The sequence below is a fragment of the Dipodomys merriami genome, unplaced genomic scaffold (assembly GCF_024711535.1).
Source record: "Dipodomys merriami isolate MVZ:Mamm:240054 unplaced genomic scaffold, mDipMer1.0.p SCAF_654, whole genome shotgun sequence".
In the NCBI taxonomy this organism is placed as follows: Eukaryota; Metazoa; Chordata; class Mammalia; order Rodentia; family Heteromyidae; genus Dipodomys; species Dipodomys merriami.
The window spans coordinates 84,844-111,498 of record NW_027206240.1 but is presented as its reverse complement, the minus strand read 5'-3'; the positions used below and the strand labels follow the sequence as shown (position 1 = coordinate 111,498).

The 26,655-nt window shown below is 54.5% G+C and overlaps 1 protein-coding gene across 1 annotated transcript in view; it reads left to right on the top strand.

Annotated features, from left to right (window-relative positions):
- The first annotated feature begins 4,965 nt into the window (after positions 1-4,965).
- Vwf (von Willebrand factor) overlaps positions 4,966-26,655 on the top strand; it is an 84,495-nt gene continuing 62,805 nt past the window's right edge. Inside the window, exons 1-14 of the mRNA XM_070005007.1 lie at positions 4,966-5,174; positions 5,615-5,669; positions 7,889-8,053; positions 9,813-9,915; positions 10,180-10,388; positions 10,911-11,035; positions 15,972-16,188; positions 16,769-16,891; positions 18,304-18,415; positions 20,148-20,194; positions 22,196-22,332; positions 22,835-22,973; positions 24,957-25,057; positions 25,920-26,115. Coding sequence (XP_069861108.1) covers positions 5,615-5,669; positions 7,889-8,053; positions 9,813-9,915; positions 10,180-10,388; positions 10,911-11,035; positions 15,972-16,188; positions 16,769-16,891; positions 18,304-18,415; positions 20,148-20,194; positions 22,196-22,332; positions 22,835-22,973; positions 24,957-25,057; positions 25,920-26,115 — 1,729 coding nt within the window. The 5' untranslated portion in view covers positions 4,966-5,174. The remainder of the gene's footprint in view (positions 5,175-5,614; positions 5,670-7,888; positions 8,054-9,812; positions 9,916-10,179; positions 10,389-10,910; positions 11,036-15,971; positions 16,189-16,768; positions 16,892-18,303; positions 18,416-20,147; positions 20,195-22,195; positions 22,333-22,834; positions 22,974-24,956; positions 25,058-25,919; positions 26,116-26,655) is intronic.

Here is a 26,655-nt window from a genome sequence, read left to right as displayed (position 1 = left end):
CACTGGGGAAGCTGGTGCTGACTGTTCCGGTTCCAGGGCCCCCATCTCTCCTGTGTGCGTGTGTCCGAGCCGCGTTGCATACTCTTGCAGGATGAATCACCATTGGTGAGTCCACACAACTAAAGCTGCTTTCTGAGCTAGTGTTCATTAGGTGTGTCGTAGCCTTGGGGTTGGATCTGTGCATTTTTGGCCCCTGAATTCTGTAACCCTATTATTATTATTATTATTATTACTATTCTATTTAGTTTTGGTCGCTCGTGGATTGTGAACTCAGGGCCTGGGCGCCGTCCCTAAGTCTCTTTTTGTTCAAGGCTAGCGCCCTGCCACTTTGAGCCACAGCTCCACTTGTCGCTGTTCACTGAAGACAAGAGTCTCAGGGACTTTCCTGCCTGGGCTGGCTGGCCTCAAAGCACGATCCTCAGATCGCAGCCTCCTGAGCAGCTGGGATGGCCGGCGGGAGCCCGGGTGCCTGGCTAGCTTTTGGGCAATCTCAACAGCATTCTTGAGCAACTCCCGGAGATTACACAGCGGAACGACAGACCCAGCCCTGGAGACAACCGGTGTTTATCTCTTTCCCTACCCTCTGCACGACATGTATTTTACTGCCATTTGGGAGCTAAAATAAAGTCACAGTGTGCGGATTTGGCACGGAGTTGTTTTGACATCAAAACATATCGGATGTGGTTCCATGTCGGTCTTCCAAGGCCTGCCTATTTTTTTATTTTTTATTTTGTGTCAGTCATGGGGCTTGAACTCAGGGCCTGGGCGCTGAGTTCAATATATAGCTAATATATATTATATATATATAATATATATATATATATATATATTTGCAACAAGGAATTAATTTCCTTCCTATCAAAAGCTACTTTTAAGCTGAGTACCAGTGGCTCCCGCCTGTCATCCCAGCCACTCAGGAGGCTGAGATCTGAGGATCACAGTTCAAGGCCAGCCCGAGCAGCGCCCAGGTCCTGAGTTCAAGCCCCAGGACCAACAAAAATTAAAGAAAGAGAGGAAGAAAAGAAATGGAAGTTCTTGGTGCCCACGGCCCTTACCTCCCCCAGGTGGAGAGAGGATAAATACCAGCAACCTTAGATTCTTGGCTGGGGCAGGGTGGGATTATAGGAGATCCCTGAGGCGCTGGGCTATTGCCTGTATGACAGGGACCTTTGTCCTCCACAGACCCCCTCCCCAACCATGCTCAGCCCCCCCATCCCTCTCTCCTTTCTCCAGCCGGTCTTGGCCTCCTTCATCTCCAGAAGCCAGGGACTAATGACGGCAGCAGCTCTACCCGGCTGCGGTCTCTCTGCCTGGCCCTGGTTTCCCTCCTTGTCTCTGCTGAGACTCTGACTCTGGTCAGGACTGGGATCTGCCCCAGGGCTGGCCTGGCCACCCATGGCTCCTCACGTCCTCCCCCATCACCAGACCACCCCTGAATCACCCTCCTTGGCTGCGTGGTGTTAGGGAGAGGCAGTGGCCTCCACCCTGGCCTCTGTCACCAGCCCCGGCTGGCGGTTCACAGCAAATCCAGTCATGGATCTGGAACTCAGGGCCTGGGCGCTGTCCCTCAGCTCTTCAGCTCAAGGCTGGTGCTCTACCTCTTGAGCCACACAGCGCCACTTCCAGTTTTCTGGTGGCTCATGGGAGATCAGAGTCTCACAGACTTTCCTTGCCCAGGCTGGCTTTGAACCTCGATCCTCAGATCTCAGCCTCCTGAGTCGCTGGGATGACAGGCGGGAGCCACCAGTGTTTGAGTTGCATCTCCTGATTAAATAGGGGGTCTCTAGGAGCCCACGGGGAGAGGCGAACATCTCTGGGTACAGAACGAGCACAGGATTTCGGGAGGAGAGACAGACATATATTTGTCTGGAGCTCAGCTTGGGAGACGTGAATTATTAATTCCCATGCTAGCAAGCCCACGGGGCCTTTCGGGATCCATAACCTAATGAAAGGAAAATAAATTCCAAGTGTGCTTTTAAGCTTTTAGTCACCATTATGGTTTTTTTCTTTATCCATTTCAAAAACTTTGATATTGATATAAATATTCAAAGGAAAAGCACTCAGATTATAATCATTGAATACATGTTCGCAAGACACACACCCCAACTTCCGTCCAGTGTCAGGTGAAGGCTCTGAACCTCCTCCCCCCTGCTCTCTCTAGTCTCCAGCCCAAAGGGACACCTCTCTTCACCCCTACAGCAAACGTTTGCACTCTTTACAAATGAAGTGGTAGGCAGGTGCCAGTAGCTCACGCCTGTAATCCCAGCTACTCCACAGAAAACACAATATTGTCTCTATCTCTGTGAACTGTATTTCTTTTTGCAAATTCCTGAGGATAGGCAACACTTGAACAGAGCAAAGCCTGGGGGATATTTTTTACCCCTTCCCACGTGTGTGTGTGTGTGTGTGTGTGTGTGTGTGTGTGTGTGTGCGCGTGTGTGCGCGCGCCAGTCTTGAAGATAACAGGCTTGAGCCACTGGCACTCAGCAATTCCCCCTTTAAAAAATAATCCTTGCTAGCTGGTGGCTCACGCCTGTCATCCCAGCTAACTCAGGAGGCTGAGATTTGAGGATCATGGTTCAAAGCCAGCCCGGGCAGGAACGTCCATAAAACTCTTATATCCAGTAAACTACCAGGAAACTGGAAGTGGCGCTGTGGCTCAAGTGGTAGAGCGCCAGCCTTGAGCTGAAGAGCTCAGGGACAACGCCCAGGCCCAGTGTTCAAGACCCACGACCAACGACACCAACAAATAATAATAATAATCCTTACTAGTCAGTCAGTGAGATTAGAGTTGGAGGTTAGAGCTGGTTGGAAAAGTTCTGCTCCCTGCTTGCTAGGTGGCATGGAACCAAAAGGTCTTTGGGCTGGAGTTTCCTTGGGGCAGATTAGATGGATGTACCACCAGGTGTGGATCTCACTCCATCCCTAAGTGAAGAGTGAGGGGGAGGGGAAGGGAGGGAGGGGGAGGAAAGGGAAGGGAGGACAGGTCCCAGCCTATGGTTTTCTGAGGCCCAGTCCCTGGCCCTTAGTGGCCAATCTTAAAGGAAAAGTGAGCTCAACGACCAAGCTTGGTCTTGACCTTCCCAAGATGGCGGCCACTCCAACGCGACCTTCCCAAGATGGCGCCAACATTTTGGTGTGTGTGTGTGTGTGTGTGTGTGTGTGTGTGTGTGTGTGTGTGTGTGTGTGTGTGTGTGTGTGTGTGTGTGAACTCAGGGCCTTGTGCCCTCATTTGGTTCTCGTGCATTCAGCCGGTGCTTTACCACTTGAGCCACACCTCCAAGTCCAACATTTTTGTGGGTTCATTGGAGGTAAGAGTCTTTTGTCTCTAGTTTCTGCCCGGGTTGGCTTTGAACCTCCCATCTTTCAAATCCCAGTTGGGATTACAGGCATGAGCTGTGGAACCAGGTTTCCTAAGGCACTCCATTCCCTAACTTGGAGTGGAGATTTACCTACCATTTCTCCCTCCCTCCTCAGACTTCAACTTTCTGGTTTTTTTTTCCCTCCTAGAGTCCTCCAATGTTGGGGGCTAGTGCTCTGGGGGTGCAGCCCTTGATACCCCCTCTTCTCCACACCCTGGAGCAGGGCCAGCCTGAGACCCAGACTCCTCATCACTCTCAGATTCTGCCACTCACTTGTGGTTGAATTAATAAATATATTTCTTGGCAGATTTCCATTCCTTCTATCACATTTCCATTTCCCCACTGTGATTTCCTGCCTTCTGGAACCATCTAATCAACTGCCCTGGGCACTTGAGCTCCATGCCAGAGCCTGCAGACAACACAGGGCCTGTAGGATTCCAGGGTCTCCCTCTCGTCCCCCCTTTTTCTCCCCCCAGTTCTGGGGCTTGAACTCGGGGCCTGGGCGCTGTCCCTCAGCTCTTCAGCTCAAGGCTGGCGCTCTACCACTTGAGCCACAGCGCCACTTCTGGTTTTCTGGTGGTTCATGGGAGATCAGAGTCTCATGGACTTTCCTGCCCAGGCTGGCTTTGAACTGCGATCCTCAGATCTCAGCCTCCGGAGTAGCTGGGGTGACAGGTGTGAGCAAGTGTCGCCTGGTATGACTTAGAGAATTTGTATCTTCAGCACACACACATGCACACACACATGGTGGACATGAAGGGGACGCTGGGTGCACAGGGTGAATGGCAAGGGTGGGTGGTACCAGGTGAGAAGCAGTCATGAGAGCTTGGTGGTCCTCCTGGGGGAGGGATGAGGGGAGAGAGAGAGAGAGACTTAGGGAGGCCTATTAGAATCAAGCCATAGCTAGGCACCAGGGGCTCACGCCTGTCATCCCAGCTACTCAGGAGGCTGAGATCTAAGGATCTTGGTTCAAAGCCAACCCCGGCAGGAAAGTCCAAGAGACTCTGATCTCCAAGGAACCACCAAAAAGCTGGAAAGGGAGCTGTGGTTCACGTGGTAGAGCGCCCGCCTTGAGCCAACATGCTCAGGGACAGCGCCCAGGCCTTGAGTGCAAGCTCCAGGACCAGTGTGTGTGTACACACGCACACACACACGCACACACACACGTCCCCCTCCCCCATGTAGAGAAGGGCCTGGACTGCCGATCGGCAATCTTCATCCTTAACCAGAACCTAGCCGGGCTCCACTCGTGAGTCTATGAGCCCGGGCGGGAACCAGAAGCGAAGCATGCGTTCTTCGTGGGCTGCCAGGTTGGCTGGTGTGAAGGTATTTCCCCAGTTCCCCTGACTGTACCCCGGACGGGGAAAGCAGTTATTGCTGCACATGCCGGCCTGTGTAGGCTGGGGGGGGGATCCAGGGCCCCAGGAGTCTGGGGGTGTGGGGATGTAGGCATTGGGGAGCAGGCGGTGGCAGCTGTCCAAAGGTCTCCCTCCAAACTGCTCCGGCTTCAGCAAACCTGATGGTGTTTCTAATATCATTTCCTGCCATTGTTTCCCTGCGGGTGATTAAGAGCAGGCCAGTGCCCTGTGGGGCAGCTCGTGGCTTTGGTGGCAGGGGGGGCAGGAATCCGTTAGGCTTATCTCCCCTGCGGTGGGAACCCCACAGCCCCCCTTGAGCTGCTTAAGAGCTGGACGGTCCGGAGATATAGCAGATCTCAACAGCACCAGGCAAATGGCCTAAGGGTGGTCTCCCCACTGATGAGTGGCCGAGTTTCCGTGGGACCTTGGAGATACCCCCAGTCTACAGGACAGGGTATGTGCCCTTTGGAAGAAGGGTTGGCATAGCAGGGAAGATTGTTGGTGGGGGGGTGATTCCTGCTTTGGGGGAGCGTAGGCTGGGGTTCTCTGTTGTTGCACGAGAAGGGTTTTGTTTGGGTGAGTGAAAGTCAGGTCAGGGCCTCCTGACTCTGGAGGCTATATGTGTATTTACTTGTTTCTGGTGCTGGTCCCCAAACTTAAACTCAAAGCCTGGGCGCTATCTCTGAGCTTTTGTGGTCAAGGCTGGTGCTCGACCACTTGAGCCATACCTCTGCTTCTGGCTTTTTTTTTTGCCGATTCCTTGGAGATCAGAGTCTCATGGATTTCCCTGGCCAGGCTGGCTTTGAACCGTGATCCTCAGCTCTCAGCCTCCTGAGTAGCTGGGATGGCAGGCGTGCGCCACGATGCCCGGCTTAGCTTCAGTGTTTTTTGCAGATGGTCCCGTCCAGGCTCACCGGGGCGCTGCTGGTGCTGGCCTTCACCATGTCGGGTGGGTATCCCCATGTTCTTGTCCCTTCCTCCCCCTCCAGAACCACCCAGCAGGTGTGTGTGTGTGTGTGTGTGTGTGTGTGTGTGTGTGTGTGTGTGTGTGTGTGCCCCCAGCCCTATGCTCTGCCTGTGACTTTCAGAGTCACTTGGCTGCCTTCTGGGACGTTCCTGCAGCTCTCCCAAGCCTTTGACTCAGTTTCCCCAGAACCCAGGTGTGCCCTGCAACTTGCCCGCTCTTATTGGGTAAGAAGTGACCCATGGCGGCGCGCAGCTGGCTTCCTGGAGGGGAAGGAAAGAATCCCAGGAGTGGATTATTCATCTGTGAAGGAGGGAGGAGACAGGGGGAGGGTCCCACGAGCCCTCCCAGAAGGAGAGGCTGAGGGTCACAGGGGGTCCGTGACAGCCTGGAAGTCCCCCAACATCCCAGGGTTCCGCTCAGCCTCTGCCGAGACGCTGAGATGCCGAGATGTGCGCATGCGGGGCGGCCCTCAGGACTTGGGCCTGTTGCAGTTACATCCTCAGCCCCCCCCTCCCCCCCACTGAGGACAAATGCATGTGTGTCAGACGCCCAGACTCCTTTCCACCAGGTGAGCTGTGCCGGAAGGCCCAGGGCACTGAAGAGATTTGATGTGAGGTTCTCCTGTGTGTACTTGCTTTATCCACCTACCCACCCAGCCACCTCGCCGCCCACCCATCCATCATCCACCCATCACGTATCCATCCATTCGTCCATTCACCCACTCATCCACCCATCCATCAATTCAGTCATCCATTCATCCATCTACTCATCCATCCATCCATCCATTCATCTACTCATTCATCTATCCACCCACTCATCCATCCACCCATCCATCCATTCCTCCATCCATCCATTCATCCACCCATCCATCCATCCATTCATCCATCCATCCATCCATCATCCACCCACCCACCCACCCACCTATCCGCCTACTCACCCCCCCAAGATCCATCTGTCCACCACCCACCCACCCACCTATCCATCCATCTGTCCATCTACCTTTCCACCCACCCACCCACCCACCCATCCATCCATCCATCCACCCATCCATCTATCCATCCACCTATCCACTGATCCACCCATCCACCCATCCACCCATCCACCCATCCATCCACTCATCTATCTACCCATCCATCCATCCAGCTAATGAAAAAATGAATTCTTCTGGTTATTTTTTCATGCTTTTCTGCATATTTCATGTCTTCTGTGATGGCCGTTATATATATATATATATATATATATATATATATATATATATATATATACATATATATATACATATATATATGTATATATATATACATATATATACATATACACACATATATATGTGTACATATATGTACATACATAATTTTTTGTAGGTTGTGGGGCTTGAACTCAGGGCCTGTGTACTGTCTCTGAGCCCTTGTGCTCAAGGCTAGTGCTCTACCACATTGAGCCACAGCACCACTTCCAGTTTTTATGTAGTTAATTGGAGAAAAGAGTCTCATGGACTTTCCTGCTCTAGCTGGCTTCGAACCATGATCCTCAGATCTCAGCCTCCTGAGTGTCTAGGATAACAGGCGTGAACCACCAGCACCCAGCCATTATTGTATTTCCAGTCAGTAAGCAGAGTCATTAGATTGAACAGACTTCCTGAAAGATCTCTACCTCCAGAGCCGGGCGCTGGTGGCTCATGCCTGTAACCCCAACTACTCAGGAGGCTGAGATGTGAGGATCATAATTGGAAGCCAGCGCCAGACAGAAATGTCTGTGAGGAACAATGCCCAGGCCTCAAGTTCAAGCTTCAAGATTGGCACACACACACACACACACACACACACACACACACACACACACACACACACACACACACACACACACACCCCTTTTACCCCATTACACCCTCAAGGCTGGTGCTCTACCCCTTGAGCCACAGCGCCACTTCCGGTTTTCTGGTGGTTCATGGGAGATCACAGTCTCACAGACTTTCCTGCCCAGGCTGGCTTTGAACCTCCATCCTCAGATCTCAGCCTCCTGCGTAGCTGGGATGACAGGCGGGAGCCCCGGGGCCCCTGACTGGCATCAGAGTTCTCTCCTTCCTTTGGAGTCAGAGCTCCGTCCTGCACCCCAGATTCCTCCAGCTGCGGCCTCATTTCGGAGGCCGGGGAGGGGAGGGCTCGTGGCCAGGCTGGGCTGACCCCCGGCCTCGCCCTCAGGGGCCGTGTGCAGGGAGGAGGCTCCAGGCCGGCCGTCCACAGCCCGCTGCAGCCTCTTCGGAGACAACGTGATCAACACCTTTGACGGAGCCGTGTTCAGCTTCGCAGGGCGGTGTAGTTACCTCCTGGCCGGCGATTGCCAGCAGCGCGCCTTCTCCATCTTGGGTGAGTCTCCGCTGCCATCTCTGCAGGGCCTCTCTTCCTTTGTCCTTAGAGGAGGCCGCAGACGCGAGGCCGGCGGGGCCTCATCCAGCCCCCCCCCCCCACCGTGTGAAGGGCGGACTACGTGTCTCCCATCATGCCTGAGTTCTGAGATGGCTGCGGGAGACCCAGAGGAGCATGGCCCCACGGTGGCCTCTGGCGTCTAGAAGCTTCTCCGGACGCCACTCTCATGGTTGAATGGTTGCTTTGGGGAGAGGCAACGCACCAGCTCCTGAATCAGAGCACAGGGAAGGATGTGATCTAGAAGGAGCTTTGGGACGTGGAGAAACTCCCCCTCCCCACTGTCCCCCCCCAGGCAATCTGGCTTCCCGAGAGACAGGGGGATCGTGGTTCTAGGCCAACCCGGACGAGAGGTCACGAGCCCATGCTAAGAGAATAGAAGAAAGCCGGGTATGGTGGGGCTGCCTGCCGTCCCGGCCTCGTGACTGGACTATGATCTAGACGGACTTACACAAAAAGTGTGAGGCGGGGGGAGAGAGAAGGAGAGAGGGAGAGGGAGAGAGAAAGAGGGAGAGAGAGAGAGGGAGAGAGAAGGAGAGAAGGAGAGAGGGAGAGGGAGAGAAAGAGGGAGAGAGAGAAAGAGAGAGGGAGAAGGAGAGGAGAGAGGGAGAGGGAGAGGGAGGGAGAGAGAGAGAAGGGGATAGAGAGAGAAAGGGAGAGGGAGGGAGGGAGAGGAGGAGAGGGAGAGAGAAAGAGGGAGAGAGAGAGAGGGAGAGAGAAGGAGAGAAGGAGAGAAGGAGAGAAGGAGAGGGAGAGAGAGGGAGAAGGGGATAGAGAGAGAAAGGGAGAGGGAGGGAGGGAAAGGAGGAGAGGGAGAGAGGGAAAAAGGGAAAGGGAAAGGGACACAGACAGACTGAAAGATAGAGATAGACAGAGACAGAGAGAGACAGAGACAGAGATAGTCAGAGAGCCAGAGATAGAACGATAGAGACAGAGACAGAGAGACAGAGACAGAGACAGAGGAGAGACAGACAGACTCAGAGAGCGTTCACCTCGCTTGGTTTCCCGAGGGGTACCCCCCACCCTCCTTTGCCAACCCCCAAAGGTTGGCATGGATTTCCTGGCTTGGGGCGGAGCCCAGGGGGAGCCGAGCCGAGCACCGCCATTGCTCTCCTGGGATAATTTGCTCTCGGTTCAGCCATGGTTTTCTGGGAACTCAGGTTTTCTGGGGGGAACTGGCCTAGAGACCAAACACTTTTTGGGGGTGAATTGGGGTTGGGGACGCATTCCTACTGCTCGGTGCTACAAGAGAAGATAACGTGTAGATGAAGGTTGACACCGTATGCACACACACGTGTGTGTGTGTGTGTGTGTGTGCGCGCGCGCGTGTCAAGGTCCTGGGGTCAGGGAGAGGAACCCAGATTTGGTATACCTTGGGCTCCATTGTTCTCCCAAGAGCATCCTGTTTCCTCCATTTATTTATTTATTGTTTTGGTCGCTCCTGGGGCTTGAACTCTGGGCCTGGGCGCTGTCCCTCAGCTCTTCAGCTCAAGGCTGGCGCTCTACCCCTTGAGCCACAGCGCCACTTCCGGCTTTTCTGGTGGTTTATTGGAGATCAGAGTCTCACGGACTTTCCTGCCCAGGCTGGCTTCGAACTATGATCCTCTAGATCTCAGCCTCCCGAGTCGCTAGGATTATGGTCCTATGAATAAAGACATTAACTTTTTTGGGGGGACGTACTGACTTTTTTTTTTTCTTTCAGGAGACTTTGAAAATGGCCGGCGAGTGGGTCTGTCTGTGTATCTCGGGGAGTATTTTGACCTTCATTTGTTTGCCAATGGAACCATGAAGGAAGGAGAGCAAAAGTACGTCCAAAGCTGGGGGGGGGGTGCGCCAGACCTAGGACTTGACCTGAGCCTTTTCCTCTTAAGGTTGGCTCTCTACCTCTTGAGCCACGCACAGCTCCCAACGCCCGGCTCTTCTTTTTCGGCGGAGATAGGAGTCTCAGGAACTTCCTCAAGGCTTCAATCAACAATCCTCGGCTGTTAGCCGGGACTGCAGGCATGCGCTGCAGGGCGCCCGGCTGAGAAGCGTGATTCTCAGTGTGTCCTTGGTCCTCTCGCCCACAGTGTCTCGGTGCCCTACGCCTCCCACGGGCTGTATCTGGAAATGGAGGCGGGGTACTACAAGCTATCCGGCGAGACCTACGGCTTCGTGGCCCGGGTGGACACGAGTGGCAATTTCCAGGTGCAGTTTTCGGACCGACTCTTGAACAAGACGTGCGGGCTGTGTGGTGACTTCAACGTCTTCGCTGAAGACGACTTCAGGACCCAAGAGGGTAGGATTCTGCTGTGGCCCTCCATAATCCTGAAAACCTCCTCATGGGGGTGGGAGGCGTGGCTCAGCAGGTAGAGCGCCAGCCAACGAGCAGACGGGTCCGATACTGAGTTCGAGTCCTGATCTCAGAAACACAAAAACCCAGCCCAGCCCCCCCCCCCCCCCAAACCTCCTCTTAAACCAACACCAGTATCATTAGTCCTCCTCCCCGGGTGGGGCTTGCTTCCTCAGTTTACCTCTTCTAGCATCATCATACATTTTTTGGATCTCCTCACACTTGACTTGATGTTCAACATGGAATTTCCCATAGTCACAGGGAATTCTGCATGGTAGGTGGCTGGTAGATTCTAGATGGTTTGAGAAGATTCTCCTGCATCTTCTGCCAAGCAAATGGGTGACATCTGTGTGTGTGTGTGGTTCTGGGGTTTGAACTCAGAGCCTTGCCCTGTTTGGGTATTTACTAGTGACGCCGGAGTTCTAGTTGGACTAATGCGTCATTTCTTCTGGAAACTTCTCTGGTCAGGCATCTTGACCTCTGACCCCTATGACTTTGCCAACTCCTGGGCCCTGAGCGGTGAAGAGCAGCGGTGTCCACGCGCTTCTCCTCCCAGCATGCTTTGCAACAGCTCTTCTGTGGAGATGCAGAAGGTGGGTGCAGCGGGGCTGGGCGCCATCTTGACAGTGTGTGGCTTGTGCTAAGAGGAAGCCGGTCATGGGCGCTCTCTCTCTCTCTCTCTCTCTCTCTCTCTCTCTCTCTCTCTCTCTCTCTCTCTCTCTCTCTCTCGTACTCTCTTTCTGGGGGGACAAGGAATGGGTCCACTTGTGGGCCACTCTGGCTTATTTTTTCCTTTCTTTCTTTTTTCTTTTTGGTGGGATTTGAACTCAGGGCCCGGGAGCCATCCCTGAGCTTTTGTGCTCAAAGCTAGTACTCTACCCCTTGAGCCACACAGCGCCACTTCTAGCTTTTTTGCTGGTTCACCAGAGATCAGAGTCTCATGGACTTTCCTGCCTGGGCTGGCCTTGAACTATGAGCCTCAGATCTCAGCCTCCTGAGTATCTGGGATGACAGGTGGGAGCCAGCGGTGCCTGGCTTTCTCCTCTTTTGGAAATACAATCTCTTACACACACACACACACACACACACACACACACACGCACACAGCACTTCAACACAGGAAGGCTTCTTGATTAGCTGGTGACTCGTCTGGTATGTCTTTATGTTCACGGAACACCTTGAACTTCTGAACCTCGGAGCACGCAGTGTTTGGGCTGGGCTCAGGGCTCAGGAAAAGGTCTCGGGCTGGGGCCAAACCCAGGTGCTTATCTTGTTTGTGCAGAGAATTCCAAGCTCATAAACAAACCCGTCCCCAAAGCCTTCCCCCCCTCCAGATGTTCTAACCCTGATTCCACGCTGCTTGTTTCTCCATCTGGTCGACCAAGGGTTACCTGGTTCATAGCCCAGTGCGCCTAGCGAGAGAGACTGAGCTCCAGCACCCAGAGGAGGTGGTTTGTGAGGAAGGGGAAGCTGCCTCTTGTATTTTTTCTTCCTTTCTTTTCTTGTTTTTTTCAGTTTGGAAGGTTTGTTCCTCCCGTTCCTCTCAGCCCTGGCTTTGGCCTGGTGCTCAGGGCTGGCTCAGGTCATTTACAATGGCTTTGGAAGTGTGGGCAAGGCGCATGCGTTCTGTGAGCCAGGAGTAATGGCTGCCAGGGGCCTTGGAGTAAATGAGAAAGACGTGTGCGTGTGTGTGTGTGCGTGTGTGTGTGTGTGTGTGTGTGTGTGTGTGTGTGTGTGTGTAAGTTGTTCTTAAACCCATGAAACTGCAGCGTTAGAACAACTAAGATGGTAATGGCGATGCTGGCGGCGGCGGTGATGATGATGATGATGAGGATGATGTTGGTAACGCTGAGGAGGAGGGTGTGTGTGCCCTGGTCACTTTCCAGTTGCGCTGTGTGTCTCCCCCAGTCCCCTCCCCCCCCCCACTGGAGCCCCAGCTTGGAGAGTGCAGTAGGGTGTGCGGTGCGTCGGCCTTAGTGCACGTACACTTTGGGTATAAGTTCCAAGATGTCTTCTTGGTCGCCTCCCCTTCCTGGTGATAATGCATGTCATCTGCGAAGCAAAGCATGGCCTAGGGTTGGCGGGAGAGGGAGAGGTCTGAGAGCTGCCTCCCCGTCAGGAGGCTTGGTGATGGAGGCCCGGTGATGGAGGCCCGGTGATGGAGGCCCGGTGATGGAGGGCCCAGTCTCTTTCTCCCTTGAACTATTGTGCACAGCAAGAGGGATTTAAAAACAATCCTTTCTTTCTTTCTTTCTTCCTTCCTTCCTTCCTTCCTTCCTTCCTTCCTTCTTCTATTTCCAAACATGCAGTTCTGTGGAAATTTGCCTCCTCCCTCCAAGGCAGGGTGTGTGTGTGTGTGTGTGTGTAAGTGTGTCAGTACTCGGATTTGAACCCAGGACCTGGAGGCACTAGACTCCTGAGCTTTTTCCCATTCAAGGCTGCTGCTCGACCATTTAAGCCACAGCTCTGTTCCTGGCTTGTTGGTGGCTCATTGGAGAGAAAAGTCTCATGGACTTTCCTCCCCTGCCCGGTCTTGAATCACGATCCTCAGATCTCAGCCTCCTAAGATAGCTGGGCTTACAGGCGTGAGCATCGCTGCCCTGCTGGCCTTTACTTGGAAGAGTCAAATCCTTGGAACACCCTTGTTGGGAATCTAAGTGTCTTGGGGACCCCAGTTCTAAACCAGCCCCCAATTCCCTGCTAGACGCCCCCCTCCCTCTTCCCTTTTGCATCCATTGGAAAGCTCAGGGCCAGTCCCCATCATCTTGAATACTGGGGCCACACAATCGGTTCACCCTGGATTTCTTGGGTTTGATTTGGAAGTTATTCCTCCCCACAAGAGCCCCCATTTCCTGTTTTTCCCTTCTCACCTCTGAATTTCGGTGTCGAGTGGCCAAACACAACCCGTTCTTTCTGTCGCTTGCTGTAGATGCCCTTGTGTGTTCACCGGCCTTCCCCTCCCCCGTGGATTGTTCTACCTCTCGTTGGAGCCAGCCACCCTGACACCTGCTTTTTCTCTCAGGAAATCACCTGTCTGCAAAGCTAATATTTGCAGCACCGGTGTTGTCTTGGAATAACTGGAAAGTGTTTCCCTGGATGGCTTGGAGAGGTACTTGTAGGAGGTACTGTGTAGGAGACAAAGCAATTCACCCCTGGAGGCCGTCATTTGGTACTGTTTGTCCACAGAGGTGTAGTCAACACTTGTGATAGTTTCTGCTCAGTGTGAGCTAGAAGAAGAACTTTCAGGCAGAGAGGGAGATCATTTCCACCCAGGGAACCTCATCCGATTCAGCGCTTTGGAGAATTGCTTCTCGGTTTGATTCGTATTGTTGGGTGATCGGGTCTCGAATCAACACTTACAGATGGGCTAGAATCTTAATACCTTCTGCTCAAACAACCAACAAAACCAAACCAGAATCAAACAAGAAACGCCACTGCAGAAAACACACTCCACCCAGAAACCCATTTCATGGTCAAAAATCTTTAACCGTGAGCCAGGTGCTGGTGTCATCCCAGCTACTCAGGAGGCTGAGATCTGAGGATCACAGTTCAAAGCCAGCCTGGACAGGAAAGTCTGATCTCCAGTGAACCACCAGAAAACTGGGAGTGGTGCTGTGGATCAAATGATAGAGCGCCAGCCTTGAGCTGAAGAGCTGAGGGACAGCGCCCAGGCTCTGAGTTCAAGTCCCACGACCGACCAAAAAAAAAAAGGAATCATTGTGATTCAGAATCTTGGAATGTGGGTGAGCAATTTATAAATAGAACCAACAACCTACTCACTCTGCATTCTGACCAGCGAGAAACTAGCCCCTATTGTCCAGCAAGGAATTCTTGAACCCACTTTTTTAAACCCAGCTCGGGAGCCTACCCCGGAGCTGCAAAGACCAGGCCCGGCCGAACAATCTCCATCTTTATCTATTAGACTCTATCTTTGTTTATTCAGTGTCTACCCTTGGAGTGTCCCTCTGCCCCCTCCGCCCCCCCAGACTTTTCTCCTTAGTCAGCTGTTTGGCAACAAGTACTATCGCTGAGATTGGGGACTCTGGCTGCCTTCTTCTCTTCTTCTTCTTCTTCTTCTTCTTCTTCTTCTTCTTCTCTTCTTCTTCTTCTTCTTCTTCTTCTTCTTCTTCTTCTTCTTCTTCTTCTTCTTCTTCTTCTTCTTCTTCTTCTTCCTTCTCCTTCTCCTCCTCCTCCTCCTCTTCCTCCTCCTGCTCCCCCTCCCCCTCCCCTCCTCCTCCTCCTCCTCCTCCTCTTCTTCTCCTCCTGCTCCCCCTCTTCCTCCTCCTCCTCTTCTTCTTCTTCTCCCCCTCCTCCTCCTGCTCCCCCTCCTCCTCCTCCTCCTCCTCTTCTTCTTCTCCTTCTCCTTTTCCCTTTTCTTCCTCCCCCTCCCCCTCCTCTTCCTCCCCCTTCTTTTCCTCTTCCTCTTCCTTCTCTGCCCCCACCCTCCTCCTCCTCCTCCTTCCTCCTCCTCCTCCTCCTCCTCCTCCTCTTCCTCCTCCTCCTCCTCCTCTTCTCTTTCCCTGTCTGCTCAGCTCTGGAGAGATGAACTTCATTTGCTTCTTTTCTTCCAGGCCAGTCTCCTGTCTCCAGGGGACGGGGCCTGGCCTTGGCTGATGAGCCTCAAATGGGATTAAGCCAGGCTACAATTGGCTCTGGGCACCGTCCCCTGGGTGCGCGCACAGGCGTGTGCGTGCGTGTGTGACGTCATCGATGGGGGGAGCTGGATCTGGCACCGCAGACAGGAGATGAGGGAGACAGAAGGAGTTGATGTCTAGCCCGGGAGCCAGGAGAGGCGGGAGGGGCTCATCAGCCATCAGTGGGCCCAGAGGACACCCCTGCAGGAGGGATTAGCAGACAGAAGAGAAGAATGGATGCCTTTGTGGGCACAGGCCTGCAGGCGTGTGTGTGTGTGTGCGTGTGTGCGTGTGTGTGTGTGTGTGTGTGTGTGCGTGTGTGTGTGTGTGCGTGCGTGTGTGTGTGTGTGTGTGTGTGTGTGTGTGTGTGTGTGTGTTTCCTAGTCCCCCTGCTTGAACTCAGGGCCTGGGCGCTGTCCCTGAGCTCTTTGTGCTCAAGGCTGGCGCTCTACCACTTGAGCCACAGCGCCACTTCTGGCTTTTTTCTGCATACGTGGTGCTGAGGAATGGAACGCAGGGCTTCACGCGTGCGAGGTGAGCGCTCTACCACTGAGTCATCCGCCCAGCCCACCGATGGCTTTCTTTTGGGGGTGGAGTGAGGCTTGAACCTGGGGCCAGGGCGTTTTCCCTTAGTCTCTTCACTCAGAGCTGGTGCTCTACCCCTTGAACCACGGCTCCATCTCTGACCTTTTCCCCTGATTAACTGGAGATAAGAGTCTTTGCAGACCGTCCCAGCAGGGCTGACCTCGCCCTGCGATCCTCCGATCTCGGCCTCCGGAGTGACTGGGATGACAGGCGCGCGCCGCCCTCCCCTTGCTCCCCCTCCCCCTTGCTCCCCCCCCCCCCCGCCGCAGGCCCTGGGCCCAGCTGAGCCCCCTCTCCCCCCCCCCCCCAGGCCCCGTGCGAGCAGTGCCAGCTGCTCACCAGCTCCTCGGCCTTCGCCCGCTGCCGCCCGTGGCTGGACCCCGAGCCCTTCCTGGCCCTGTGTGAGCAGACGCTGTGCGCGTGCCCGCGGGGCCCGGCGTGCGCGTGCCCGGCCCTGCTGGAGTACGCCCGCGCCTGTGCCCACCAGGGCCTGGTGCTGGACGGCTGGACGGAGCTCAGCGCCTGCCGTGAGTCACCGCCAGCCACCCTGGCCCGGCCGGGATCACGGCGCCCACCGCGCCCAGCCACGGGCCCCACACTGCCCACCTGGCCCCGGGGGGTGGGTCCCCGAGATCAGAGTCTCACGGACGCTCCCGCCCAGGGCTGGCTTTGAACCGTGATCCCTCGGGTCCCAGCCTCCCGAGTAGCTGGGATGCCAGGCGGGAGCCACGATGCCCGGCTGGGGAGGGAGCATCGCGGTGGGATCGGGGGGAGGAGGGCGGTGTGAACCCCATCCGCTCCTGGCTGGTACCCCGAGGCCTCTCCTTCCCAGTCTAGAGGAATTTGGGGTCACCCCGGGAAGCACAAGAACGGGTGATGGAGATGAAGGGGTGGCGTAGCGTGTCGAGAGTCTCGGTCAGGTTCTCCCCAGGGTGGGCAGAGCCTCGGCGGGGGAGGCTGGTCCCCTGGGGCCACGTGGACCAGTGGACAGAGGTGACCCCGAGAACAGAGCAGACAGTGTGGGGGGGCTAAGAGGCTGTGGTGACCCCCCGCGGCCTGGAGCGATGCCGGGCCTGAGGGGGGGCACGTCCCTGACTTCCCTTCCAGACCCGGCGTGCCCCGCGGGCATGGAGTACAAGGAGTGTGTGTCCCCGTGTGCCAGCACCTGCCACGGCCTGCCCGTGCGCGAGACGTGCCCCGAGATGTGCGTGGACGGCTGCAGCTGCCCAGGTAAAGCTTCTGGGCATCCACCGGACCCCGGACCCCGGACCCTGGGCCCCAGAGTGTCCCAGGGCAGGGGCGAGGGAGACAAAGGCCACTGTGTGTGGGTGTGTGTATGTCAGTGGTGGGGCTTGAACTCAGGCCCTGGGCGCTGTCCCTCAGCTCTTCTGCTCGAGGCTGGCGCTCTTCCCCTTGAGCCACAGCGCCACTTCTGGTTTTCTGGTGGTTCATGGGAGATCAGAGTCTCATGGCCTTTCCTTCCCGGGCTGGCTTTGAATCTCAATCCTCAGATTGCAGCCTCCTGAGTGGCTGGGATGACAGGCGTGCGCACCGGAGCCCAGCTTCAGAGGCCCTTTATTTAGGTTCCCCCCCCCCCCTTAAAGTCTTTTGTAGAAGAATCTGGATCAAGCGAGGATTTCTTGCTTGTTGCTTCCTTCCTTCCTTGTTTCCTTCCTTCCTTCTTTTCTTTTCCTTCCTTCCTTTTCCTTTCCTTCCTTCCTTCCTTCCTTCCTTCTTTTCTTTATCTTCTTTCTTTTCCTTCCTTCCTTCCTTCCTTCCTTCCTTCCTTCCTTCCTTCCTTCCTTCCTTCCTTCCTCTCTTCCTCCCTCCCTCCCTCCTTCCCTTCCTTCCTTCTTTCTCTCCTCTCTCTCTCTCTCTCTCTCTCTTTCTGTCTGTCTCACCTTCTTTCTTTCTTTTGCCAGTTCTGGGGCTTGAACTCAGGGCCCGGGTGCTGAGCTTCTTTTTGCTCAAGGCTAGCGCTCTATCACTTGAGCCACAGCTCCACTTCCGACTTCCTTTTTGTAATTCATTGGAAATCAGAGTCTCCTGGACTTTCCTGCCTGCTCTGACTTTGAACCATGATCCTCAGATCTCAGCCCGTTGAGTAGCTGGGATGCTAGGCGTGAGCCACTGGCGCCTGGCGTGCTTTACCACTTGAACCACCCCTCCAGCTCTTTGGTTATTATTATTATTTTTTAGTTAGAGTCTTGCACTCTTGTGAGGAGCCAAGCTCAGACCACGGTCCTCCTGTTTATGACCTCCTGTATGGCAGGGACCATAGGCAGTACCACCACCCCCAGCCTGTTTGTTGAAATGAGGATCTGTCCAACTTTGCTGGCCTTGGATGGTGATCCTCCTGATCTCCACCTTCCGAGTAGCTGGGATGACAGGTGTGAGCTACCACACCGGGCTGAACATAACTCTTGACTCAGTGTCTTCCTGTGGGCTTACCGAGCTGCCAGGCGGATGCTCTAAGTTGCTGCTTTCCAAGCTGACTCTCGGTTCACTAATCATCCTCCCTCTCGTTCGCGTGAAGGATAAGTGTGCATTGGACGAGTTCTTCCGGGTTCTGAGGCGGGGGGCGGCCCGTGGGGAGTGTGCAGGGGGCGGATGCCGACATCTGTCTGTGCTCTCGTCTCCAGAGGGGCAGCTCCTGGACGAAGGCCGCTGCGTGCAGCCTGCCCAGTGCTCCTGTGTGCATGCCGGGAAGCGGTACCCACCGGGATCCTCCGTCTCCCAGGACTGCAACACCTGGTAGTGTGGATTGTACCATGGGGTCCGCCCAGGGGCTTTGTGTGGGGGAAAGCCTGGGCTCCTGGGCCTGGGCTGGTCTGGTCTGGGCTGGATTGGTTTGGTCTGAACTGGACTAGTCTGGTTTGGGCTGGATATTGGTTTGGTCTGAGCTGGACTGGTCTGGTCTGGGCTGGATTGGTTTGGTCTGGGCTGGACTGATCTGGTCTGGGCCTGGTCTGGGCTGGTTTGGACTGGTTTGGTCTGACTTGGGCCTGGTCTGGGCCTGGTCTGGTCTGGACTGGTCTGGTCTGGTCTGGTTTGGGCCTGCTCTAGGCTGGTCTGGTCTGGGCCTGTTCTGGTCTGGACTGGACTGGACTGGTCTATGGAAGTTGAGTAAGAGAGTTCTGGGATTACAATACAGATATGCACAGAACACAGGAAAGGGAAATATCCTTTATATACAAAGTCTCTAGCTGCCAAACTATGTTTTAATAAATGGTGCCAGTGGCTCCTGCCTGTCATCCCAGCTACTCAAGAGGCTGAGATCGGAGGATGGAGGTTTGAAGCAGGAAAGTCCATGAGACTCTTTTTTTTTTTTTTGTCAGCCGTGGGGCTTGAACTCTGGGCCTGGGCACGGTCCCTCAGCTCTTCAGCTCAAGGCAAGTGCTCTACCACTTGAGCTACAGCGCCACTTCCGGTTTTCTGGTGGTTTATTGGAGATAAGAGTCTCACGGTCTCTCCTGCCCAGGCTGGCTTTGAACCACAATCCTCAGATCTCAGCCTCCTGAGTAGCTAGGATGACAGGCATGAGCCACCAGCGCCCGGCTCCATGAGACTCTTATCTCCAATGAACTACCAAAAAGCTGGAAATGGAGGTGTGGTAGAGTGCCAGCCTTGAGCAAAAAAGCTAAAGGACAGTGCCCAGGCCTTGAGTTCAAGTTTGTAGACTGGCAAAAGAAGAAGAAGAGAAGAAGAAGCAGGAAGAGGAGGAGGAGGAGGAGGAAGAGGAGGAGGAAAAGGAGGAGGAGGAGGAGGAGGAGGAGGAGGAGGAGGAGGAGAGGAGCAGGAGGAGAAGGAGGAGGAAGAAGAAGGAGAAGAAGAAGAAAAAGAAGAAGAAGAAGAAGAAGAAGAAGAAGAAGAAGAAGAAGAAGAAGAAGAAGAAGAAGAAGAAGAAAGAGAAGAAGAAGAAGAAAGATCCTCCTGAGGAAAGGTTATATAACAACCATCAATCAACACTCAGAGCCTGTCCTCTGAATCTGTGTGTGTGTGTGTGTGTGTGAGAGAGAGAGAGAGAGAGAGAGAGAGAGAGAGAGAGAGACAGACAGACAGACAGACAGACAGACAGACAGAGTATCCTGGGGCTTAAACTCAAGTCCTGGGTGCTGACCCTCAGCTTTGTCACTCAAGGCTGGCCTTCTACCATTTGAGCCATACCCAACTCCACTTCGGGTTTTCTGGGTTCATTGGCGATCAGAGTCTCACAGGCTTTCCCGCCCGGGCTGGCTTTGAACCGTGATCCTCAGATCTCGGCCTCCTGCGTGGCTGGGATGCCAGGCGGGAGCTGCCTTGGCGCCCGGCTCCTGTCCTGTAGAACTTTAACCTCCTGAGGTCTGGCATAGCCGCTACCTCCTTCTCCTTGTGCATCCTGCTGGGGTGGGGGCGGGGCTGGGGTCTCCATCTGTGCTCCCCCCTCCCCCCGTGGCCCTCATTTCTGCAGAAGCATCAGTGACCCTGGGCTGTTTTTCTCCAACAGCATTTGCAGGAAAGGCGTGTGGATTTGTAGCAATGAAGAATGCCCAGGTAGGCCTCTTTCTCTCTCTCTCTCTCTCTCTCTCTCTCTCTCTCTCTCTCTCTCTCTCTCTCTCTCTCTCACACACACACACACACACACACACACACATACATACACACACACATACACACACACACACAGATGATTTTGTCTGAAGGCTTGTCTGCGGATTGGAGATCAGAGTCTCACAGATTTTCCTTCCATGGCTGCTTTGAACCATCATCTTCAGATCTCAGCCTCCTGAGTAGCTGGGATGACATGTATGATCCCGCAGTACTCAGTGTCCTTCTTTAAATAAAGAAGCACCTTTATTTGTGAGCAGGTCTGCTTTAACTTCTGGATGTTCTACTTTGTAGGATGCCTTTAGTTAGGTGTATTTGTAGGGCCAGATTTTTTTTAATCAGTCTCAGGGCCTAGGAGCTGTCCCTCAGCTCTTCAGCTCAAGGCTGGTGCTCTACCACTTGAGCCACAGCGCCACTTCCAGTTTTCTGGTGGCTCATGGGAGATCAGAGTCTCACAGACTTTCCTGCCCAGGCTGGTTTTGAACCACGATCCTCAGATCTCAGCCTCCTGAGTCGCTGGGATGACAAGCGGGAGCCACCAGCGCCTGGACCAGATTTGTTTTCGCATTCTGTCTTTGAATAGCAGAAGTGTGGGGATCTGGGCAGAGGGGGGTGAGCTGGGCACGTGACCTGTTGGGGTTGTAGGATGTCCAAAACAAAACTCTGCTGGCAGGGCCCTCAGCCAATTCCGGGGGTTTCCGGTCTTTGCCCCTCTGTCCCTCACAATTGTCCCAAGGAGATAAGCCATGTAGAACATTTAGATTTCTGATTCCCCAGGAAGAAATGGTGGAGCCCCAGGGCGGGCAAGCAGATGGGAGGATTAGATTGCGGCTCATAGCTTTCACTTTTGGATATTTGTACATTTTTCTCGTTGACCTCTCTCTTCCTGGGCATTGTGGAAAATCAGGAAAGTCCAGAGTCTTATTTAGATAAGGGCATTCTTGAACACACACACAGAGACAGACAGAGGGACAGAGAGACACAGAGAGACAGAGAGGGGGTGCTGGGGAAGAATTCCTCTCGCTGCAAACAGGGTCAAAGGTAGTTGACACAAATGGCTCAGTGGTAGTGATTTCTGAAACCAAACAGTCACATAACAAGTTCTTACTGTCGGGCACCGGTGGCTCTGCCTGTAATCCCAGCAACTCGAGAAGCTGAGATCTGAGGAGTATGGTCCAAAGTCTGGGGAGATTCTTCTCCCTGATGGCATCAGCAAAAAGCTGGAAGCGGAGCTGTGGTTCAAGTGGGAGAGCACCAGCGTTCAGGGAAACAGCTCAAGGGCAGTGCCCGGGCTCTGAGTTCAAGCCCCACAACTGACAGAAAAAAATAGTGATGATAAAGAGGATGTGCAGAGGGGTGACAGTAACATGTCCACCCTCTGTCCCCCCATTTCTGTTCTCCCCTCACCCTCCCAGAGACAGAGAAACCAACCCACGAGACAGAGAGAAAACAAAACAATGACAAAGAAAAAAAAAACCTCTTGTTTGTATTTCCTGGAGTTCATTTTGCTAAATATTATTTTATTTCATATGATCAGAGGCACAGAGAGGAACTGATTTGTTTTTTTCCTGATGGTTGGGGTTTGAACTTGGGGCCTGGGCGCTGTCCCTGAGCTCCTTTTGCTCAAAGCGAGCGCTCTACCACTTTGAGCCACAGCTCCGCTTCCCTGTTCTGGTGGTTCATTGGAGATCAGAGTCTCACAGACAGTACTGCCTGGGCTGGCTTTGAACCGTGATCCTCATATCTCAGACTCCTGAGTAGCTAGGATGACAGACATGAGCCACTGTGCCCAGTGAGAACTGAGTTTCGAATCTTCTTCTAGAACCCCATTTGGACTGGCACGGGACTGGGGGTGGGTGGGTGGGGAGGGTGGGTTGGGGGAATTGGCGGGGTCCAGTTACATCCCCAGAGGATGAAATCTCACCCCTTTCACCTGGGTCTCTCTAGGAGAATGTCTTGTCACAGGCCAGGGTCACTTCAAGAGCTTCGATAACAGACACTTCACCTTCAGTGGCATCTGCCAGTATCAGTTGGCCAAGGACTGCCTGGACCACTCTTTCTCCGTTGTCATAGAGACCATGCAGGTGAGCTTGGCCCAGCCAGCCAATCAGTGTTCCTGACCCAGCTGGCCAATCCGGGAGCTGGTCTCAGTCAGCCAATCAGTGAGTTTGGCTCAGCCAATCAGTGTGCTTGACCCAGTTAGCCAACCAGTGTGCCTGAACCAGCCAATCAGTGTGCTTGACCCAGACAGTCAGTGTGCCTGGTCCAGCCTGGCAATCAGTGTGTCTGACCTGGTCAGTCAATCAGTGTGTCTGGCCCAGCCAATCAGTGTGCCTGACCCAGCCAGCCAATCAGTGTGTCTGACCTGGTCAGTCAATCAGTGCGTCTGGCCCAGCCAATCAGTGTGCCTGACCCAGTCAGCCAATCAGGAGGCTCTGAGGAGAACAAGGCGCATCTGAGCGGGCTGGGCCCCTGTGTGCTCCTGAGAAGAAGCCCCAGCTCCCTTGGCTGGCGGCCTTTCTCTGGTTAGGCGGGCCCTGGGCGGGCCAGGGCGGTGACCAGGGCAGCCCGCGTCTCTCTCGGCAGTGTGCGGACGACGTGGACGCCGTGTGTACCCGCTCGGTCACTGTGCGGCTGCCTGCCCCCCACAACAGCCTCGTGACGCTGAAGCACGGGGGAGAGGTCACCGTGGATAGCCTAGACATCCAACTCCCCCTCCTGCAAGGTGGGCCTCCCCCCTGCCAGAGCCCTCCCCTCCCCTCCCCCCCCCCCCCGTACATAATAGGGTGTTATCTTTGGAGGACTCAGTGCATTCCTGCCCTAAAGGAAGTCTTCCTGTACCCGGGTTGGGGGGCTGTTGGTCAGTTGGACCTAAGGACACCACTAGGGGCAAGTTCAGTGACCCCCCCCCCCCCGCCTTGGGGGACACACCTTCCTGTCTGCGATTCTCACCAGGTGATACCATGACAATCAAAGCAAAAATACTGCTGGGCACCAGTGACTCCCGCCTGTCATCCCAGCTACTCAGGAGGCTGAGATCGGAGGATCGTGGTTCAAAGCCAGCCTGGGAGGAAAGTCTGTGAGTCTCTTATTTCCAATGAATCACCAAAAAGCTGCAAGTGGAGCTGTGGCTCAAGTGGTAGAGCACCCGCCTGGCAACAGTAGATAATTGTTGTTTTTCTTTTCCAGTCCTAGGACTTGAACTTAGGGCTGGGGTGCTCAAGGGTAGGGCTCTACCATTCGAGCCACAATGCCACTTTCCTGCCTTTTCTGATTAGTTTATTGGAGATAAGACTCTCACTGGCTTTCTTGTCCAGACTGGCTTTGAACTGTAGTCCTCGGATCTCAGCCTCCTGAATAGCTAAGATCATAGGCGTGAGCCACTGGCACCTAGCTCAAATAATCATTCGTATTCATTTCTTTTATTCTGGTAATTTCACATCTAAATGCAGGGGTGATGGGCAGAGGGGGATGGGAGATTAACCGCCTTTCCTTAGTTACCTCCTGGTTTAAATGTCTGCTTATTCTGAGAGGGTTGATTTGTGGGTGTCTGTCGGACCTGGGACTTGAACTCAGAATCTGGCCACTGTCCCTGAGTGGTGTTTTTTTTTTTTCTTCTCAAGACTGGTGCTCTGCCACTTGAGCCACAGCTCTACTTTTGGCTTTTTGCTACTTAATTGGCGATAAAGAGTCTTACCGACTTTCCTACCCAGGGGGTTGGCTTTGAACTGCGATCCTCAGATCTGTCTCAGCCTCCTGAGTAGCTGGGATGACAGGCGTGAGCCACCGGCTCCCGTGTGCTATTTGTTTGTGACATAATTTCTCTGCGTCCCTAGCCATCTATCCCGTATCACTTTGTACCATTCCCAAACTGCATCTTCAAAGGAGGCCAGACCCCTTGCCCGGCTCTATCTTCCCACAGCTGTCTCCGGCCCAGATCAAGGAAGGGTCTCTTAGCCTTTAGGCACCTGTCATTTAAAGTCAAGGGTGTGGGAGCCTCTGCTGCACCCTTGTGGCCATGAGGGGAATGACAGGCTCTGGGCTGGGCGGTGTGTGTGTGTGTGGGGGGGTCAGAGGCTGGTTTAAATCCTATTTGAAGTTGTCTGCCCTGATCACCACCCCCATCCCTCCTACACCATCCCCCCAACCCCCATGGCTGCCCACTGTGCTGGTCATTACTCTATAGTATTCTCAGTATTCTCAGGGCCTGGGTGCTGTCCCTGAGTCTGTTTGTGCTCAAGGCCGGCGCTCTACCACTTGAGCCACAGCGCCACTTCTGGCTCTTTCCAAGTAGTTAACTGGAGGTAAGAGTCTCACGGCCTTTCCTGCCCGGGCTGGCTTTGAACCACGATCCTCAAATCTCAGCCTCCTGAGTAGCCAGGATGACAGGTGTGAGCCACGGGTGCCTGGCTTGCTTTGATTATTCTCAAGGCTGGTGTTCTACAACTTGGGCCACACCCTTCACTTCCAGATTTTTCTTTTCTTTTTTGCTGCTGAGCTGGAAATAAGTCTAGCCAGGCTGGCCTCGAACTGCGATCCTCCGATCTCAGCCTCCCGAGGAGCTGGGATGACAGGCGTGAGCTGTGGGCCCCCCAGCGTTATTGAAGTGGTCTTTGGAGACATCTATGTTCTTCCCACAACACACGGGCTGGCCAGCACGGCCGCCCCTACCCCGCCTGGGCCTTCATCCTGTCCCGCCGGTTCACAGGGGACCTCAGAATCCAGCACACCGTGATGACCTCCGTGCGTCTCAGCTTTGGGGAGGACATGGAATTGGACTGGGATGGCTGGGGCAGGCTTCTGTTGAAGGTAGGTCTCCTCTTGGGAGCCCCAGCCTGACAGCGGGTCTCCCTCCCCCAGCCCCCTCCCCCGCCCTCCTCCCCCAGAATGACATTATGTGGAAGGAAGAATTCCTTTGTTCTCAGGGCCTGTGTCCCCCCAGAGCAAGGAACAGGGGCCCTCTTGTTATGGAGAAGCTGCTGTTAGTTTTCTGGGACAGCCTGGGGTGGGCCCCCAGGGGTTCTCCCCCCTCTGGGGAGTTGGTAACTCCCTTGGCTTGCAGGTTTGTAGAGTGATCTCCTGCCACCCACTGGTGATCGAACAGAACTGGACTGTCTTGCGCCTCCACCTGTAGAGAGGTGCCAGCCATGTCCTCTTGTTCATGGCGTCTTGGGCTTGCTGGGCTTTTTTTGTGTGTGCAAGGCTGGTGCTCTACCACTTGAGCCATGCCCCCAGCTCAACTTTTTGCTGGTTAACTGAAGCTAGAGTCTCTCATAGACTTCACTGCCGGAGCTGGCTTTGAATCAGGATCCTCTGGGTTTTAGCTTCCTAAGTAGCTAGAATGATAGGTATGAGAACTTCATTGACAAAAGCACTTTTTGGATCCAAATCATCTCATGCTGGGCGTCGGTGGCTCACGTGCAATCCCAGCTACTCAGGAGGCTGCAATCTGAGGGTTGTGGTTCAAAGCTGATGTCAGGTAGGAAAGCCCATGAGACGCTGATCTCCAGTGAGCCAGCGAAAAGTCGGAAGTGGAGCTGGGGCTCAGTGGTAGAGCGCCAGCCTTGAGTGAAAACGGAACTCAGGGACAGCGCCCAGGCTCTGAGTTCAAGTCCCAGCTGATAAGCTGAACGTAGCAGGCGTTGCCCATCCACGCGGTCTCTCCCCGCAGCTGTCCCCGGTTTACTGGGGGAGGACCTGCGGCTTGTGCGGGAACTACAACGGAAACCAGGGCGATGATTTCCTCACGCCCGCCGGCCTGGTGGAGCCCCTAGTGGCCGACTTCGGCAACTCCTGGAAGCTCCAGGCCCACTGCCAGGACCTGGAGAGTCAGGACAGACACCCCTGCAGCCTCAACCCGCGCCTGGGTACGTGGGGACCCAGCCCCTGGGTGGGGATCCAAGCAGCCTGTGGGTTAAAGCACCCACTGCGTGCGTGCGTGCGTGCGTGCGTGCATGCGTGTGCATGTGTGTTGCATGCAGATAGGAGCCTTCATTTCATTTTCTACCATCAACATTGATCCCTGACATCTGGCTTATTCTTCCCAGTCCCCCCCTCTCCCCCCCTCCACCCCCACCTCTTTTGGTCGTGGGCCTTGAACTCTGGGTCTGGGCGCTGCCCCTGAGCTCTTCAGCTCAAGGCTGGCGCTCTACCACTTGAGCCATGGCACCACTTCTGGTTTTCTGGGGGTTCATGGGAGATCAGAGTCTCACTGACTTTCCTGCTCAGGCTGGCTTTGAACCGTGATCCTCAGATCTCAGCCTCCTCCTGAGAAGCTGGGATGACAGGCGGGAGCCACTGGGGGCCGGGCCTTCAGGAGAGTCAATCACTGGGGACACTGGGGCTGTGGGGTTGTAGGGAGACAGGGGTGGGTGCTCAGAGAAGCTCTCGGGGCTTTGGGTATTGGA